At 39.4% G+C, this 19,975-nt stretch overlaps 1 protein-coding gene across 1 annotated transcript in view; it reads left to right on the top strand.

Moving 5' to 3' along the window:
* The window catches only part of PARD3B (par-3 family cell polarity regulator beta), a 769,788-nt gene that overhangs the window by 276,927 nt on the left and 472,886 nt on the right, over positions 1-19,975 (top strand). Inside the window, exons 8-10 of the mRNA XM_060256951.1 lie at positions 1,717-2,075; positions 3,072-3,211; positions 9,377-9,505. Of these exons, the coding sequence (XP_060112934.1) occupies positions 1,717-2,075; positions 3,072-3,211; positions 9,377-9,505 (628 nt within the window). The remainder of the gene's footprint in view (positions 1-1,716; positions 2,076-3,071; positions 3,212-9,376; positions 9,506-19,975) is intronic.

Raw genomic sequence — 19,975 nt, 5'->3', positions numbered from 1 at the left:
TCATCCCATCCAGGCTTAAGACTCCTTTAGTGATGTACGTGTGCGTGTGTGTGTTAAGTGTCATAAAGTTGCTTCAGCTTGTGGTGACCCTTTGTATTAATGAACCCCAAAATGTTCTATTGCTAACAGTCTTGTTCACAACTTGCAAACTGAGGGCCATGGCTTTCTTAATTGAGTCAACCCATCCCATGTTGGGTCTTCCTCTTTTCCTGCGGCCTTCAGTTTACCCTTCATTATTGTCTTTTCCAGTGACTATTGTCTTCTCGTAGTGTGAACAAATGACAAGAGTCTCAGTTTGGTTATTCTAGCTTTTAGGAAATATTCAGGCTTGATATTCAGTGGAACCTATTTATTTGTCTTTTTGGTGGTCCATAGTATTTGTAAAACTCTCCTCCAACACCACATTTATAAAGAGTCTGCTTTTTTCTGTCAGCATTCTTCATTATCCAGCTTTCACACCTATATATAGTAATGGGGAATACTACAGTATGACTTATCTTGATCACCATTGACATATCCTTAAGTGTAATCTTTTCCAGCTCCTTCATGGCTGTCCTGCACAGTGTCAGTAGTATTCTGATTTCTTGGTTGCAGTCTCTCTTTTGGTTGATGACTGAGCCTAACAATAGAACCCCTTTTCACAATTTTAATCTCTTCGTTGTCAGCCTTAAAGTTTTATGAAGGACAATCCTTACCGTAATTATCTGTTGTTGTTTTTTAAGAATATCTGAATGATTTCTGAAATAGCAGGGAATGAGGTGAGGTTAAATGGGCCACGAATATAACAATCTTACATTTTCTAGTAGAGGAGCTTCTGGGGAAATTACTGCAGAGAGTTTAAAAAAAAAAAAAAAGCAGGCTTAACCTGTAATTTAAACATGTGGCTGTCCACAGGAATTGTGCTGAGATAAAGCCATTTCTCTCCTATGTAGAGAGTTTTTATTTATTTTTCCCTTGTGAAGAGTAGAGAGTTTATAGCAGAAGTTCAGTTAAGCACACTCATTGTTTACATTGGGTTTACAAGGACAGATTGAGGTGGAAGGCTGGTTGCAAATGCTTGCTTGTGCTTTTCAAGACCTCATGTGAGTAATGTATGAGAAGAGAACTCTGCAATGCCACAGTGAGCACCTTGGTAATATAAGCTGGTAGTGGGATTTCACAAGCTCTCCATCAGATGTTACAGGACCCACTTGAGTAGACCATTCTTCTGAGTTGTTATATGTGCAGGTGAGCAGGAGAAAGAAGTATGTTTCAGTCAACAGAGAGGCAACATTTGCCATATTCAGTATTAACTATGATAGAAGAGTGCATAACATTCTCATCTTATACAAACAGAGATCAGAAGGGTACAAGGAATTAACCTTTCAGGTAGTACATTGAGAATTTAGGGGAAATAATTTTGGGTTTTGGACATGATAATCTAGTCCCTGAATGGTTATGAAGTTCACATAGTCCTGACCCAATCAGCATCTTCTACCCTAACTTTTTCAGAAGTATATGAGGGGGAAAGCTGACACATGAAGCATATTCTATGCTGAAAGAACTATAAGAGTGACTAATATGTTTTTAGTTACCCCCCTTTCCTAAGAAAGTTATGTCACCTTTACAGGGGTCAAACTTAAACTATCCACTAAATGAATTAATTGTAATCATCAGTATTTACATTGGTTCAGCTTTCTGATTTGTGTATAATTTTCCTCTATCCATCTCTCCTAGAGCACAAGATATTTTCCGCCAAGCCATGAAATCACATAATATAATCTTGGAAGTGGTTCCCCCATACAACCGCGAACAATATGAAAAGTCCGTTATCGCATCTTTATATTCTGCAGACAACGTTGAACATGTTTCAAAAGCAAAAGTTCCACCTTCCATCCATTCCAAGTCAATAACAAAGGCAGCTGATGTATGTGGAATGAACAATGTGGAGACTGGGGTACGGACAGTGCTACATACTGCGAAAAGTCCCAGTCTTCCAAGACTCAACAGGAAGCCATCATCTCCATCATTGTCTCCACTGATGGGCTTTGGCTGTAAGAAAAATGCGAAGAAGATAAGGATAGACCTCAAGAAAGGTAACGGTTTAACAAGAGGCACAGATTTACAAGATTGGCTACATCTTCCTAATACAATTTGATTTAGGCGTTATTTATTTGTTATAGCAAGTTTGGGTCTCTCGGGTTTGGGTCAAACAGTTACTTAAAGCACCATGCCTGATACTATGATGATGATACTTTGGTGGAAGGGCCATTTTTATCATGAAGTAGTGCTTGGAGCAGTGGAATTGTAGACTTTCAATATCCGAATGGAATTAATGGATTGTTGGCTATAATTCTGAGACACCTGGTCGCTGAACATTGATCCGCTAGAATTACAGCTGGTTGTTCAGGATGTCATTCTGCATTTGAAGTTTGAATTCCAGCTTCATCACCACACCATTTTTCAAGGAAGACAGTCAGGAGAGAACACAAAAATACTAATGATTACTGAGATATTGAAATCAAAATTGATAAGCATCTTCGATGAACTTTTTTTAATGGTTCAAGTATGAATCCCAGTACATGTACCCATTTATAAGGGGAGCAAGAAACTTGTATGGGCCCCAACTTATTGGAAATTATTTAAAGTTTTAGGACATATGTTCAAAGGTATATCTTCTAATACTTTGCTGAAATGCCCTGGTAAAATAGCAAATACCATTTATGGTTTGTTTGAAGTAACTTGTTTAGATATTGTTCTGCCCTTTTGATCTTTTGTATCATAATATGCCATTTTGTATTACAAATGGGTCTGCATTCCTTACCCAAGAAAAATGTACACATCAGGGGAGATAAGAAAATAATTTAAAGGAGAGAAGGAGAAAGGGTTTAGCAAGTTATTTGAATGAAGCTGAAAATGTGACCTTAATTCACCACTTAAATAAAGCAGGTACTGGAGCACGGTGGTGACACCTGATATAATGCAGACTTCTTGTAATCTGAATGATTAACCCCTAAAATAGGTCTTCGATATAACCTTTTGCTGTTAGTTGTAGTCCCAGAATCACAGATTTTTTTCGGCCTTTTGTTTAGGTCCTGATGGACTTGGTTTCACTGTGGTTACCAGAGACTCTTCAGTTCACGGCCCTGGTCCAATATTTGTGAAGAATATTTTACCACGGGGTGCAGCAATTAAAGATGGTCGTTTACAATCTGGAGACAGAATACTAGAGGTTTGGAAATATTTTCTTTGCCACTTGATCATGTTGTTCAGTGGATTTTAAAATAGCATCCTATGGAAATGTATTTCAGGACCTTTTACTAGTTGAATCCTAAACCAGTAAGGCAATAGTATAAGAATTTCAGAGTGGTTCTTATAGTTGACTTGTAGTACACTTTGATAAGAAGTTCGTTGGCCCAAAAGAAATGTTTTGAGAATGTCTTTGTTGAGTGTCTTCAATTTATTGATCACATATGGTTACAAAACTTAATTATTTCTTAATTATTTCAGTACTAACCCATATGACATTGCAAAATGAAATAAATAAAAAAGAAAGGGACTTGAAAAAAAGACCAGGGAAAAAGAAATTAATAAAAGAAATTACGATATTACAATCCCAAGTTAAGCACTTGCTGAACAAAAAACTAGAATGGAATGTAAAAAATCTGAAACAGAAATCGTTTGAAAGTGCGAATAAACCCGGTAAATATTTGGCCTGGCAATTAAAAAAAAAGAAAGAAAATAAGACTATAAATAAAATTATGGCAAATGGGAAAGCAATACTGGATCAAGAAGGAATTAAAAGAGAATTCTTTAAATATTATGCAAATTTATTTAAAGGTGTGAACATAAGCAAAGAAAAAGTGGAAGAGTATTTATGGAATATTCAAGAGGCACCTTTGACGGAGTATATGAAAAAGACATTAAATGACCCAATAGAGAAAATTGAAGTAGAAGCAGCAATAAAAGCAATGAAAGAGGGTAAAGCCCCAGGGCCAGATGGATTTACATCAAAATTTTACAAATCTCTTAATGATGAATTAACACCCAAACTGTTGAAGTTGTTAAATACGATAAGAGAAGAAGGGAAAATTCCAAAGACTTGGAGGGAAGCTGTAATTTCTTTGATTCCTAAGGAAGATAAAGATATCACAAATGTAAAGAATTATAGACCAATTTATTGTTGAATAATGACTATAAGATCTATTCAAGAATTTTAGCAGAGCGATTGAAGCAATATTTGATCAACTTTATAAACAAAGACCAAGCTGGATTTCTTCCTAAAAGACAAATAAGAGACAATGTAAGAGCTGTTATCAATGTCGTGGAATACTACGAGAAGCATCCAGAAAAGGAAGCGGCCTTATTTTTTGTCGACGCAGAGAAAGCCTTTGACAACTTGAATTGGGACTTTATGTTTGCGGTAATGGAAAAAATTAATTTAGGGGAACAATTTATAAAAATGACAAGAGCAATATATATGGATCAGCATGCAAAACTGCATAAATGCAGATCTTACCAAAGAATTGAAAGTGAGTAAAGGAACAAGGCAAGGATGTCCGTTATCACCATTGTTGTTTATAATGACTCTTGAAATTCTGCTACAACAAATTCAAAAAGATGAAGAAATAGAAGGTTTAAAAATCGGAAGATTCTCTTATAAATACAAAGCTTTTGCAGATGATATAGTGTTTATTCTGGAGAATCCAATTCAAGTGTCACCATTGTTGCTAGCTAAGATAAAAGAGTATGGAGAACTAGCAGGATTATATATAAACAAAGAGAAATCGAAATTCTTATGTAAAAACATGCAACCAAATAAAATAAAAGAATTACAAAAGGTGACGGGTTGTGAAGTCACAACCAAAGTTAAATACCTTGGAATAGAGATAACAATGAAGAACATTGATCTATTCAAAAATAATTATGAAAAACTGTGGTGTAAGATGGACAAAGATTTGATGAAATGGAATAGGCTTAACTTGTCCTTGCTGGGCAGGATAGCTGCAATCAAGATGAATATTTTGCCAAGAATAATGTATTTGTTTCAAACCATCCCAATTGTAAAAGATGCCAAACAATTTAACAAATGGCAAAGGAAAATTTCTGACTTTATTTGGGCCGGAAAGAAACCAAGGATTAAGATGAAGATTTTAACGGATGCCAAAGAGAGAGGGGGTTTTCAACTTCCTGATTTAAGATTGTATCATGATGCAGTTTGTTTGACATGGATCAAAGATTGGATAATGCTGTTAGATAAAAAACCTTTATGGTTAGAAGCCCACGGAAATAAATTCGGCTGGCACGCGTACATGTATTATGGGAGGAATAAAATGGACGGTTTTTTCTCTCACCACTATGTTAGAAATACTTTACTAAGTACTTGGATAAAATATAAGAAATACGGGGACGACAGAAAACCGCTGTGGATAGTGCCAGCAGAAGTAATAAAAATAACAGCTGAATCCGATGAAGAAAGAGAAATGTCATATAATCAACTGCTCAAGATTCAAGGAGACAAAATTGAATTAAAATCCTCGGAAGAACTAAATAATAAGTATGACTGGTTTCAAATGCAACAAATTAAAAGCTTGATGGAAAATGATATTAAATCGGAGGGAATTAGAAGAGAACAAACAGAACTGGAAAGGGTCCTGCTTGGTGATAGTGAAAAACTGATACCAAAAGTATATAAGTTATTATTGAAATGGTCTACAGAAGAAGTAGTAGTAAAGTCTCAAATGATCAATCAATGTGAATAGAGAAATACAAATGGATGCATGGGAACACCTTTGGAAGAACTCAATGAAGATATCAACTTGTCAGAGTGTAAAAGAGAACTGTTTTAAGATGATGTATAGGTGGTATATGACTCCGAAAAAATTGGCTAAGATGAGCAAGAAAATGTCGGATAGATGTTGGAAATGTAAAAAACATGAAGGTTCTTTCTTCCATATGTGGTGGACTTGTGAAAAAGCGAAAGAATACTGGAAGATGATACAACAAGAAATCTCCAAAATTCTGGGCTATGACTTCAAGAAAACTGCAGAGACGTTTTTGCTTGGATTACAATTAGAAAAATTTCCAAAGGAAGACAGGACTCTAATTTGGTACTTGCTATCAGCTGCTAGGACATTGTACACGCAGCTTTGGAAGCAAGAAAAAATACCAGAGAAATGGGACTGGACCATGAAAGTTTTATTGTGGAGTGAAATGGACAAACTAACTAGAACACTAAGAGACTATAAGAGAAGCCATGTTGGATCAGGCCAACGGCCCATCAAGTCCAACACTCTGTGTCACACAGTGGCAAAAAAAATTATATACACACATACACTGTGGCTAATAGCCACTGATGGACCTGTGCTCCATATTTTTATCTAAACCCTTCTTGAAGGTGGCTATACTTGTGGTCGCCACCACCTCCTGTGGCAGTGAATTCCACATGTTAATCACCCTTTGGGTGAAGACTATGATTTGGAGATATTCAAAAAGGAGTGGAGGAAATTTAAAGGATATATGGAGAAAGAGTGGAAAGTAAAAAGACATTGGACAATTTTTTAGTATTATTATTATTGAGGGAAAAAGAAAATAAGGGGAAAAAAAGAGAATATATATATTGAATTTTGATCAGTTAGTAGTACCTTTAGTATTGAACTTGAATTTATAACCTCGGGGAAGTCAACATTGGAGGGTTGAGAATGTCTTTGTTGATCCATAATTTTTAATCTGTGACTAGGATCCAGCAATCTACTTTGGACTTGGGCATCCAGTGAGATATTTATTATGGCATGAGCTGTAGCATGGGCTGCTCTTCAGGTGTGGAACTAGTGTGAATATGGGTGTATGCATGCACACATGTGCACTTTTGAAAAAAATCCTGTCTCAAATCAACACGTTCCTGCATTCTTATGATACAATTATCTGAGACTGCCTGGACCTCCTTTTTTCCACCATTTTCAAAGAGGCCCTCTGAAAATAATGGTGTTGCTACATGTTATTAGTGCCTTTCCCTTCAAAGCTCTCAGCTTTACCACCAGTCCTCAAGCACTTGATCTCATGTTTAAGTACAATATGTCAACATTTTCATGCCAGTTAAAATGTAAGATATGTCAGAGTACTTCGGCACCTAAATCTTTTTCAACCTGAGCTAGGCAGATGGAAGTTGCCATCCAATTTGCTAGAAACCATGGAGTTGCTTGAAACACCATGCTTATAACATGGCAGAGAATTGCTCCCTGTAGCATTGGCAGGGGTGGAATTCTAGCAGGAGCTCCTTTGCATATTAGGCCACACCCCCTTATATAGGCAATCCTCCAAGAGCTTACAAAAAAGAATCTTGTAAGTTCTTGGAGGATTGGCTACATCAGGGGTATGTGGTCTAATATGCAAAGGAGCTCCTGCTAGAATTCCACCCCCAAGTATTGGTAACATGGGTTCATTATAATTTGACCAGAATACAATGTTCTTGAACCAAATGGATGTGACTTAGGATGTGTGTCTTTAAGAGCAGCTGTAGGCTATGTGTATCCAGTGACCTGTGTTTAAGCAACCAAAGACTGTACATATCATATATTTCCAGAATTGTGTTCTGATGTATTTTATATCCTGTCCCATGTAAGTATGATGTTACTTTTTATTTCATGAGTTGTCTTGAGCAGGTGTCTGATGAGGCAGCGCATAAATGTTTTAAATAAATAAGTAGTCCTATGAATACTCGCACAGCTAGATCACTGTTACAAATATACAGGAGAGAACCACAGAACAGATAATCAATTACACAAAGGTAGACTATGGTCTGATTATTGGCAAAAATACTCTTCAATATAATTCATAAATATCATAAACATTCATAGTCCACAATTCATTCAAACGTTAAAAACAACAATGTAAAGATTCTGGGTTTTGCACCATTATTTGAGAAGAAATTCAACACAAGCACTTTATTGGACTGGACAAGTTTCTTATACCAATGAGCAGGATTTACATTGTTGTTTTTAACTTTTGTATGAACTATGGACTATGAATGTTTATGATATATATGAGTTATATTAAAGAGTATTTTTGCCAGTAATCAGACAACAGTCTACTTTTGTGTAATTGGCGATCACTGTTACAGCCTGATCCTGTGTGTGTTCAATTCCGCTGAATTCAGTCAAACTATCCAAAACAAAAAGTGCACAGGTTTGTTGTAATCAGTAGTCCAAACTACTCATGATGCTGGAATTCTGTGATTTGGAATTTAGTCTTACAAAACAGCTGTGGTGGGCAAGTGTGGTCTGCATTGAGGCCTTGATGCTGTGAAATGGGAGATTTTGATTTTTCCAACCTGAAGCTCTTTTCCCAGTCAAATCCTCCCCCCCCCCCCCGCTTTAACCCCTGCCCATGGGAGGGAAGACATAATACTGGTAGTTGATTTCCCTCCCCTTACTGAAGCCCAGTAGGCGACAGTGGAAAATTAGCATATGGGGGACGGAATTGACTTTCTTCTCCAGTTCCATTTTCCCAGTCCAGATTATGTGTGCTCTACTCAACTTCACATGAAGTAAGTTTTGGCCCTTAATAATTTGCCTTTGTTTATTTTAAATATTTATACACCATATTCTGTCATGCCATGGAACTCAATGTTGCTTTCTTAGAAATCAGCAGATTCTCAAGTTTAAGACCACAATGTATATAATCACATAGAGCTTCTTAGAACATCAGTCCCTCTGTTACTTAATAACAAATAATCAAGGATTACCAAAGCACGTTTAAACCATTCAGTTGTACCTCATTTTTTAAATCTCTGAAGGACAGGTACTTTCCTTACCACTTCATGAAGGCTGTTCCATAAAATAGGAGCAGCTACTGAGGTTCTCAGCCAAACCAGTCCTCACTGCCCTGGTAGATGGAACGAGTAGTAAAAACTTGAGTGACAAACAGGGCTTTAAAAAAAAAAAAAGCAGGAACGCAATTCCAGCTGGTTTGGCATCAGGGCGTGTGGCCTAATAGTCACATGAGTTCCTGGTGACAGATGTTATATGGGGAAGGTGGTCCCTTGGATGTTAGGGTCTCCTATCATGAAGGGTTTTAGAAGTTAATGCTGGAGCCTTAGTTTGAACACATAAGCAAACTGGCAATGTTTCAGAGTGCTGTAGATACCAGGACTGATATTTTGGTGCTGATGGGTTCTCAGTCCTTTGCAAAGACTGCTACGTTATCTTCCCCACCCCCACTATGCATTGACAAGCATTTCTAATGAACACAGCAGCATATGATATTGCTGCATTTGCAGCACCCCGTTTCCATGATCCTGCTGCCCAGTGTTATCAAGGCTGGTAGTGCTGGTAATGTGTCTGACAGGATATGTCTCAATCTGGACACATTATGTTCCTCTGGTTGTTGCTTCCATTAGGTGAATGGTAGAGACATCACTGGCAGAACCCAGGAGGAGCTGGTAGCCACCCTGAGGAGCACAAAGCAAGGAGAACATGTCTGCTTGGTTATTGCTCGGCAAGAAGAAACCTTTCTGCCCCGAGAGCTGGTAACATTATTTTTGTAAAACGATATTGGAGAACATATCATAAGTGGTTGAGTGATCAAAATGTCAGTGTTTTTAGAGTGATAACAAGTAAAGAAAATGCTTTATTCCCCTTCCTGGGTCTTCAGATGTGCATGTGTCCCCAGACAGCTCTCCAGCTGATGTCATCCTTGGGTGTCTCCTTCCCCCTCAGCCTGCCTTGAGCTGTCAAGATCCAGCTATGCTGGTGGGCTCCTGGACTTCTTAGCTGCCTGCCGTGTAGGATAGCTCCATGCCTAGGTGGGAAGATCCCACCAAACATAGAGGCTGTTATAATAGTGTTTCCAGTAGCAGGACCGGATCTACATGTTTTTTGAAGGGTTGGTAAAATTAAAAAATGATGCCCCCTTATGGGCTCATAGAATAGAATGGACCCCATACCCAATTTGGCGCCCCCCCCTCCGTGGCTCCTGGGGCAAGGACCCCCCTGCCCCCCCCCCGATAGATCCGGTCCTGCCCACTAGGGTGGGAATTTGGTTGCTGTGGTTTCCCCAGAGTAGGCAGCCGGGGCACAGCAATAAGCCTGAGTGCGTGGCACATTTGATTAACCAGCAGTTCCTGTTTCCCATGAGTGCCAGATAACAAAGCTTTTACTGTAATTGTTTTAGGATGGTAATCAAAGTATTGTTATTTAAGAGCCACATTATATTAAGTTTTGTCTTCATTCTGACAGTCTCATCAACAGTAACAAACAATATAGTAGGATAATTGATATACTGTAATAAGAGACAGAGAGTGATTAGAATGAATTGCATTTAATTTTTGTTTCTTTTAAGTTTGTGGGTGGGATGGAACTGGCCTTTATTGCTTGCAAAACTATTAATCCTGTGATGCTTGTTTTGTGCTCTGGATTTTGTAGTCTGCATGGTGGTGATAAAGTATCCATGCAGTTTAGTATTAGCTGTTAGTACTCTGGTTATGGAATGTGCATACTAAAATATTTTTTAAATACTGATCTTCACAAAGCTCTGCTATCCTTAGCTGTATTAGATGACAATGTTGCTTTCCTAACCAATATTGTTTATACAATAAGGTTATCCATCCAGTAGTTCCACTTTTCTTCTTTTCATTCTCATTCCTCCAAGCTATCTATATAGTTTGGACCAAGTTTTGCAAACAAGTGAACTATCTGTCAGCATCTTGAGAAGGTTCTCTGAAGAGGCAGCATTTTTGTTGTTGTTCAGTCACACAGTCGAGTCTGACTCTTTGCGACCCCATGGACCAAGTCACACCAGGCTTTCCTGTCTTCCACCATCCTCCAAAGTCTGCTCAAATTCATGTTAGTTACATCAGTAACACTGTCCAGCCATCTCATCTTTTGCCGTCCTCTTCTTCTTTTGCCTTCTGTCTTTCCCAGCATCGGGGTCTTCTCCAATGAGTGCTCCTTTCTCATTTGGTGGCCAAAGTATTTGAGCTTCAGCTTCAGCATCTGTTCTTTCTGAAATAAATAAAAAATAATAAACTTTAAAAATTACATTACAATGAATATGTATTGCAAAATGACTTTGCAAATTTAGAGGTGTCTTAATGTGAAAGCATTTTTCACCCAATAAATACACAAAAGGATACTTTCCAAAACAGAACTCTGCATCTCAAAAAAAAAAAAAAAGGTAACCTGTTTGGTCTTTCCCGTTATCTTGATGGATGTGTGTACTTGAGATTTTTTTTTTTTTAAAGCCTGGAATTTAGTAGGATAAAGGAAGGACAGCATTTCCTGCCTTTGTTTCATTCTCTCCTCTTGGCAGAAAACAAATTAGTTCGGTTTTCTGGCTCCGAGAAACTTTTCCTTTTTCTTTTGTTGAGAACTTGTTTTCAGTTCATTGTCACACCCTCTTATTAACATGACTTAACTACACCCCCCTTTGCTTCCTCTTATCATTTATTTGAATACCAGCAAGAGGCCACCTTTGGCCAGCCATCCAACAGGAAGTCCTAGAGTAGGTTTAATTGTTGCACAGTGACCTTCTTATCTTTTCATAGCTTCTGGCACAGTTTCCTGCAGTACTTCTCCTGATAAAGCTGGACGGCAATAAAGAACACTGAGCTTTACCCTTTTCTGGGGGGAGAATGGTGGCATGAAGTTTGACTTTGTTAGCTTTATGGAATGTTGTCATAGAAGTTTGAGAACTATGTCTCATATAATATGTAATCTTTGTAATTTGTTATTCATGTGCTTTGTGTGGGGATGGGTGGCCATAGCCATCTGGAGTAAGTAAGGTTGCCAGATTCTAGGTTGGACCTGGAGATCTCCAGGGATTGCAGTAGATCTTCATACTGCAGATACCAGTTTCCCTAGAGAAAATGGCTGTTTTGGAGGGTAGCCTCTATGGCATTAGATCCTGCTAAGATCCAGGGCTTTTTTTGTAGAGGAACTCCTTTGCATATTAGGCCACACACTCCTGATGTAGCCAATCCTCCAAGAGCTCACAGGGCTCTTAGTGCAGGGCCTGCTGTTAACTCCAGGAGGATTGGCCACATCAAGAGAGTGTAGCCTAATATGCAAAGGAGTGCCGGCTACAAAAAGAGCTCTGCTCCCAAAACCCTGCCCTTCCCAGGCTCCACCCCCCAAAAAATCCTCAGGAATTTCTCAACCTGGAGCTGGCAACTCTAGGGGCAAGACATGTCACCCCATACAGGATGCTCTTATAGGATCATAGAATCACAGAGTTGGAAGGGGCCATACAGGCCACCTAGTCCAACCTCCTGCTTTAATGCAGGATCAGGCTAGAGCATCCCTGACCAGTTGGAACTCATAGAAGCAGATTTAAAGGGTGTCAGACTCTTGTGTAGAATCACATTCTGATTTTTTTTAATCTCTGTGCCTTTACAGACATTGTTTGGGTGTTACACACATTATATTGTCCAGCAAGACATGAGGAGTCATCTTCCATGTACTGAACTGTGGAAGGGTAGTTTTAATAAACCAGAAGGTATAAACCCTCATAACAGTTGCACCATAGCAGGTGCCTCAGTTGTTCCCTAGTATACCTGACACAAAATAATTAGTTCTCTTCTAGAAAATACCATTGATGGAGAAATACCTTCTAAGCATTGTAGTATTTCTGATTGTTTGCACTTTCCCCTCAGTCTGATAAAATGACAGCTTGCTTTTTCAGCCTTGTTCAGCCTTGAAACAGTCCTGGAAATTATTGTATTCCCAGGTGAGAAAGACATGGTGTTTGGAGGAGTAACTGGATGTGTAATTTCTACATGTTAAACCTTCCAGTGATTAAATTCAGGCATCTGCACCAAGGATTAGCCATCTTTTAAAGTTGTGTGGGTTTGTGTGACTCCTGTGTTGTTCCTGGCTGTCTTGATTGAGTTCCCAAGAAGCAGGGGCATTTTTATAGCTTGGATTTGACCTTCAGTTAAATTGCTTTCTTTCTACCTGGGAGAACGAAGCACAGCTGGTTGGATCTCATGGCTACAGAGATGTGTGAATTCTAATACAGTACACAGAATAAAAAAGAGACTTTGGGGCACCTTAAGGACTAACAGATTTATTGAAGCATAAACCTTTGTAGGCTAGAGCCCACTGCAATAAATGTGCGAGGCCTTAAGGTGCCACAGAACTGCTTTTTGTATTTATTGCAGCAGACTTTTGATGAAATTATTCCTCTAGAATTAATATAGTTTTGGGAGCTTACTTTACATCTGTATAATTTTAGTCTGTTCTGTAGCTTCCTGGCTAAACCGTGCCTTGGTTGACTTTGATCCTAACAGTTTGTTTAAAGTCTTACAACACTTAAGTAGTCCCAGAGTGTGTCTTTCCCTATTGGGTGGGCGGTGCTCCTATTTTTGTTAAACACGGCATTGACCCCTTACCCTTTGCTCTCATAAAGCTTCATAAACCATTTTTGTGGGATAAGCCATAGAACAATAGTCCTGCTACATAGTACAGTAGAGAGAGCCAGTTTGGTGTAGTGGTTAAGTGTGCATACTCTTATCTGGGAAAGTGGCTTTGATTCCCCACTCCTCCACTTGCAGCTGCAGCTGCAGGAATGGCATTGGGTCAGCCATAGCTCTCGCAGAACTGTCTTTGAAAAGCAGCTTCTGTGAGAGCTCTCTCAGTCCCATCTACCCTACAGGGTGTCTGTTGTTGGGGAAGAAGGTAAAGGAGATTGTGAGCCACTCTGAGTTTCAGAATGAAGGGCAGGGTATACATCCAATATCATCATCATCTTCTAACATATAATGTAGCCTGGATGTAGTTATGGTGGCAAGATCCTAAATCTGACCAAAGTGCACTGAGGGCTAAATATGGATCTCTGTGCATCCAAACACATTGGGAGTTGGGTAGGAGCAGCTGCGTGAGTGCATGAGCAATGCAGTTAGTGCATGGTCCTCTGACTTTCCCATCATTGTTATTGTGAAGTAACAAGGAAAGGCAAAATTACTACACCATCTGATTTTGCCAACTCCTGACCATTTTACAGAGGCTATTCCTATTAGGGAGTCATGCAAGGTATCCATGCCACTGTAGCCTACCCACCCCAGCTTCTGTGGTTTGTATATGGAGGGTGGTTATCCCTTTCCAGGTGTTGGTGACCAGGGAGGATGAGAGTATAACCAAAGAATGCCAAGATCACGAAGCAGAGTAGTGCAATAGCAAACTGCATCCATACGTCCCTTCTCTTAAAAAACACTACGGAGTCACCACAAGTTGGCTGCAACAAGATAGGAGGGGAAAGGTTATATAGAACAATGGTTTTTTGGTATGTTGACCCACTTAAATATGGTTTTCAGGATCGTATGACCCACTTTTTAAAAATCACACATAAATAAATAAAACTGCAAAAACCTGGGACCCATTTTCATAGCATCACGGTCTAATTTTTGGCTGAGATGCACAGGCTGGGAAACGCTGTTTTAGAATCTCTCTCCAGCCTGCCCAGTGGTAGAGTGGTTGGGCAGTGTTGTCTTGCCTTCACATTCTTTCTTGTTTGAAGTAAGGCTGAAATTAATAGAGAAATTGAATGGAAATTGAATGAATTTAATGAAATTGACAACACCGTGCGTAAACAAAATTGCATGAGTTGCATATTCAGGTGTCAAAGCACAGGCAGTGGAAAAAGCTTTAGATCCCAAATCATCCTGTGCAGAAAATTCAGAGCTTACACCAGAATCTGGGTATCATTTAATGTAGACTAATCCCTTGTATAAGCACTGAACTCAGCTATTTCATGGACTTACTAAAGAATCTGAATTCAAATTGTACAACATTAATTTCACTAATAGCTTAAAATTTGAGGTAATTTGGGTTTTCAAATTATGACTTCACATTTCAGTTTTCCAGCTGATCTCAAATTAGTTACCAGTTAAAATGACATGGCAAACCATGTCTGAACTGAGCCAATGCTGGCAAAAGTCAACAAAATTATTTAGGGTGTCCGCGTCCTTATAGATATTTCAATTCTGTAAAAGTACCAGAGGTATTAAACAGTAATTCTTGCATTTCATTGTCTTTTTTGACCTCACTCATTTTAAATGAAGGTTTATAAATTATTATAAAATGCTCCATTTGTGATTTCTGTATGTATCTGCCAAACACCTGAAGCAACTCTTATTGGATCTGAACCCATCTGGGTATCATGCAAGTCATAAGTGTGCAGACAAGAGTTGCTTCTTGTGTCCAGTTTCGCCCTCCCTATTATCCAGTTGCCACAGCTGTTGGAACATTTGACAGCTTTCTGTGTAGCAGCCTTAAATCTACCATATGCCTTTGTCAATATTCTTGCTCCTGGCACAGCATAGGCTGTGATGCCTGTTGACTGGAAGACAGGATATTGGGGCTTAGTCAAGTGCAACTCTGTAAAAGGTAACATCAAAGAGCTGAGTGATCGTGTTGTTTTCACATTCTTCTTGGAGTGAAACTCAGTCTGCTCTTTGAGATACTGTCATTGCTTCAGAAAGGAATATAAGAGGATCTTAAGAAGTTTCTTTCATGAAGCAGATCAGTAAAGTAGAATTGGGACCAACCACAGAATGTCCACCTTATTATCCAGTTAACCAAATGTTACCAGTAATTCATGCCAGCTGTTGACAATGTAACAGCTGGGGAAAGGAGCTGGTTCCAAGACTCGGGGGGATTATCTTGATTTGCTTAATTACCCAACTCTACAGGCTGCCCTGTGATTAGTATATTTTATAAGGTACATTTGGGTTTTAAGCTACGTAGTAAATACTGTGTTGGCTTCTCTGAAGGCTGTTTAACGATTGGGGAAAGGGGAGGGGGAGCTAGCTGCTGGTGATCTGGTTTGTATTCTCCAACTGCTTTAAAAGTAAACTGAAAACATGAAGTCAGGCTACTGTTCTACCTGATTCAGGAAGATATTAAAATATTTGATTATGCCTGTCTGTTCTTCTCTCATGTACTGTTCTCTAGGAAAGATTAATCATGATTCCATACTTTAAAAAAATCCAATTTTCTTCACTATGGCAAAATAAGCAAGCAGGTTAATTGGAAATACTTGTTGTTTAACCCATGCTGGGATGCAGATGTAAGCATCCCTACAGCATAAACTGTGAAAGATGCTCTTATTGTTTTAATGCAAGTTCAGAGATTTGGAGATGCACACACATGTAAACTCCTGTGTGTAGATATTCCCACTGCGTCATACGTGTGAGCAGTTGGTCCTTGGATGAACATGTCCATAACAGTAAAAAACAACAACAACTCGGAAGATAAAGAGTTGTCCCAGAGTTAGGAAATGACACCGTGCAAACTAACATATCTCTGATCTTCTTCGTGGTCCCTGTGCATTCCCACACATGGGTTGTGCTGTCCCACATATGGGTTTGTGCCCTTGCTTGAAGCCGACCTCAGAGAACTCCAATAGCAGTGTAGCGTGTTTTGGGTGGGCTCTTCTCCCGCTCTGGGGAGCAGGCACGCAGTGCACATGCCTAGAGCAGAGGAGGAGCTCCGCTTCCCATTCAGTTTCTTTTTTGCTGCCATCCTTACCGGACCTCGCTGCGCTTAGCTCCTTACCTCATATCTGTGTTATGTCAACACCCTGATATTTAGAAGAACTTTAAATCTGATTACCATATTTACTCAAAAGGAAGATGACCCTGAATGTGATGGCTACCCTAAAAAGGTTACAGACAAAAAAGGGTTTTTAAGAAAATAATTATGGTACATAACTGTAACTTGTATGCAAATATGAGATGACCTCATTTTTCTTGACTGTACTTCTAGGAGAAAACCAAGTCTTCTTTTTGAGTAAATAGGGCATTTCTTTCATGGAAGAAGCTTCATTTTCTTTTTCTTTTTTTCTTGAAACAAGGATGATTTTTTTTAAAGGAAGAGTAATGTAATTTTAAAAAACCTTGGCTCAGTTCAGACTTTACAGGCATTCGTGGCTTATTTTACATACAGTTTGTTTGTGAAACCGGGATTTGGTTTACGTATTAGAATTCAAATCCTTCTTTGCCCCATTAAAGGTTGGTTTCATTGGCTTCGCTTTCTGCACCAGCATCCCTGCAGATGCAGAACAGATTGCCCTGCATTGTGTCAGGGGCAGTAGCAGTGAACAAGCAGAGATTAAGTCAAGGGTGTTTGTGCTCATCCATCTTGGGAAACCATGTTTAAGACTACCTGTGGCTAATAAACCAACTTCAAGCCATGGGCTCACGTCTTTATTTGATGTTATTTATTTATTTATTTATTCGGGATTTATATCCCGCCCTTCCCACAAGTGGCTCAGGGCGGCTTCCAACAATTAATCAAGCATAAAATTTAAACAATTTTAAATATAAAACAATTAGATACTTAAACATTTAAAACCTTAAAAACCAGTAACATTTCAATTTCATAAGAACAATTAAACCTTAAAAACCAGTAACATAAAACCAAAGCAGAGCTGCCCACAGTCAGAGGATCATGCTGTCCATAATTTAGATCATGATGTCTGGATTGAGACCTTGTCTGGTCTGCTATGTGCTTTCTCTGCAGTTAAGTTTCATTTACATGTCAGATTGTGACTTATTATGGTGTTGGAAAGTGCCCTCAAGTCACAGATGACTTATGGCAACCCCTTATGGTTTTTAAGGTAACAGCCCAAACAGAGAGCTTGCTATTGCCTATCTCTGCATAACAATCCTGAAGTTCTTGGTGGATACCCATCGAAGTACCAGCTAGGGCCAAATCTACTTACCTTCTGAGACATGACAAGACAAAGATGCTTTGGAAATTACAGTTGGTCCAGCGGAAATTACAGTTGGTCCTCCTGCATTTCCCACAGAAGCAGTTGGACTGAGGGGAACGTCTGACAGAAAGGTTGTTTCTGAAACCTCCAAGGGGGGTTTCATGACCCCTTTTCCTTCATGGGCTGAGAACCAGGTGTGGAGGAGAAGGGAGTTCACTGTCCCTCACCTTCCCTGACACTCACTTTGCTTCCTGGATCAATGGCTGTTCCTATGTGCAGTGATGACAGCAGCACTTTACTCCTCCACTCGCTTCTGAATATACCTTTGCCCTTGAGCGGTATGCACAAAACAGCCCAGTTGCCTCCCAGTCGACCTGCTGGCCTTCCTCTTCCCCCTGCCACCCTGCCCCTTTGCCAGTAAACCGGTGCTCAATGTGCCTGCTCTTGCCAACCATGTAGTAGCTTTGTAGTGGCTAAGCTGCAGTTAGAGGCAGTGGGAGAGAAAGAAAAAAACACTGCATCTTCTCCTTCTCCACCTTAACTGTCATTTCCCTACACTATTTTATTTGAGCCTCATGGTCCTGCCCCCTTTTAATTTCCTTTCTGTTTCTTGACAGCTTCACCTACGCTCATTTCACCACATGCAACCATTTGCCCGCTCCTTCCCCCAATCCTGGGCAGCCTCCTGCTCTTCCTTCCTTGCACCAGTTGCTCATGGACTGGATAAGAGCCCTCCAGACCACATGTTTGGCACCCCTTCATTAGGACAAGGGCCTTCTCGGTGACTGCCCTGCACTCAGAAACCAGCTTCCTGAGGAGGTTTGTGCCCCATAGGATCTATTAGGATTCTGTAGGGAATGGAAATCTGCCTTGTTTTGTGCGTCATTGAATTAACCAAGAATATGGGTAAGCTATCCGTCTGTCCAAATTTGTTTCCAGAGCTAATGACTGGTTGTATTTTAACTAGAATCTGTTTTATAGTATTTATTTGCATTTATAGGTTTTATTATCTATTAAAGTTTTAATGCTCTGTTGAGGAGAGGGTGCAGGTTATAAATCCTACACATGTATATATATATATGTGTGTGTGTGTGTGTGTGTGTGTGAGAGAGAGAGAGAGAGAGAGAGAGAGAGAGAATGAATGAATGAATGAATGAATGAATGAATGAATGAATGAATGACAGAGATCAGGCTCGTCTAAGCCATCAAGGTCACGATGTGAACTCATGATACAGACTTGACTACAACCATAAGGGTGCATAAATACTGCTTGTATATTGCATGTTCTGTGCACTTCTGCATAGGAACATGTTATCTAGTGTCACCATGAAGAGTTTTCTCTTCTGAGAAATCTCAGCCTCGGAGCAAGAGCGTATGATTGTAGAAACATCAAGAAAGGAAAGACGACTGGAATGTACGTTTCTCTACAGATTAAACACAGTGTTTGTTTAAAGCATTCCAGTTTTTTTTAATGAAATAAACAATTCACAGCTATGTAAATATTTGCTGTATTTGCTGACTTTGACACAGAGAGCAATTTAAGTGCTAGATGTTCTTAAGGCTCAGAAAGCACAGCCCAGTCTAATTATGTCAAAGTCTAATTATGTCAAAGTGCAGCAGAGTAGTGGAGGTTCTAGTGAAAGACTTTTTTTGAAGCTGTAAAGCTTGTGGTGTGTGGCCTTCAGCAGGTTGGGATCTCTCAATCTCTAACCCATCTCTCAGGGTTTGTTATGAAGGTGGAGTGAGATCTCTGGCTCTAGCCCTTAGGCATGAAATACACCCAGATTAGGGCAGTTGCCATCATTGGGACTAAGTTACTACCAGACTTATTTTCTAAGCTGGTCTATATCCCTGTATCTCAAGTTTTATAAGCCTTCGTGTGAGAAACACTGCCATTTGGTAATTCACTGGTAAATGAAATGGGGACCATAATCTGAAGGCTAACTTTAAAAAAAAAATGAAACTAGTTTGCTAATATCAGTACAGTGTTTTAAATTTCGTATGCTGTGTTGTGTGGTCAGCATTTCATTTGTGGTGCTCTAATAAAAGAACAAATATAAGTGGGAAGTATCTGATTTTTTTCAAATATTTCCATAAGATAATGGCTACATGGCACCAAGGTGGTGGTCTTTTAATCTTTGAAAAGGACTCTGTGAAAATGTAAATTCATAAGCCTTTGAAAATGATCCCCTCTTATGTCCACTGCCTCTTTCTCTCAGCTTTGAATGGCACTTGGGGGAGTACACTCTTCTTATCAGAACTGAGCAGCCAGGCAAGGGGGCAGGCT

Source organism: Heteronotia binoei, chromosome 16, assembly GCF_032191835.1.
Source record: "Heteronotia binoei isolate CCM8104 ecotype False Entrance Well chromosome 16, APGP_CSIRO_Hbin_v1, whole genome shotgun sequence".
In the NCBI taxonomy this organism is placed as follows: Eukaryota; Metazoa; Chordata; class Lepidosauria; order Squamata; family Gekkonidae; genus Heteronotia; species Heteronotia binoei.
Note: the sequence above shows the minus strand (reverse complement) of the source record. Positions and strands in the feature narration are given on the sequence as shown.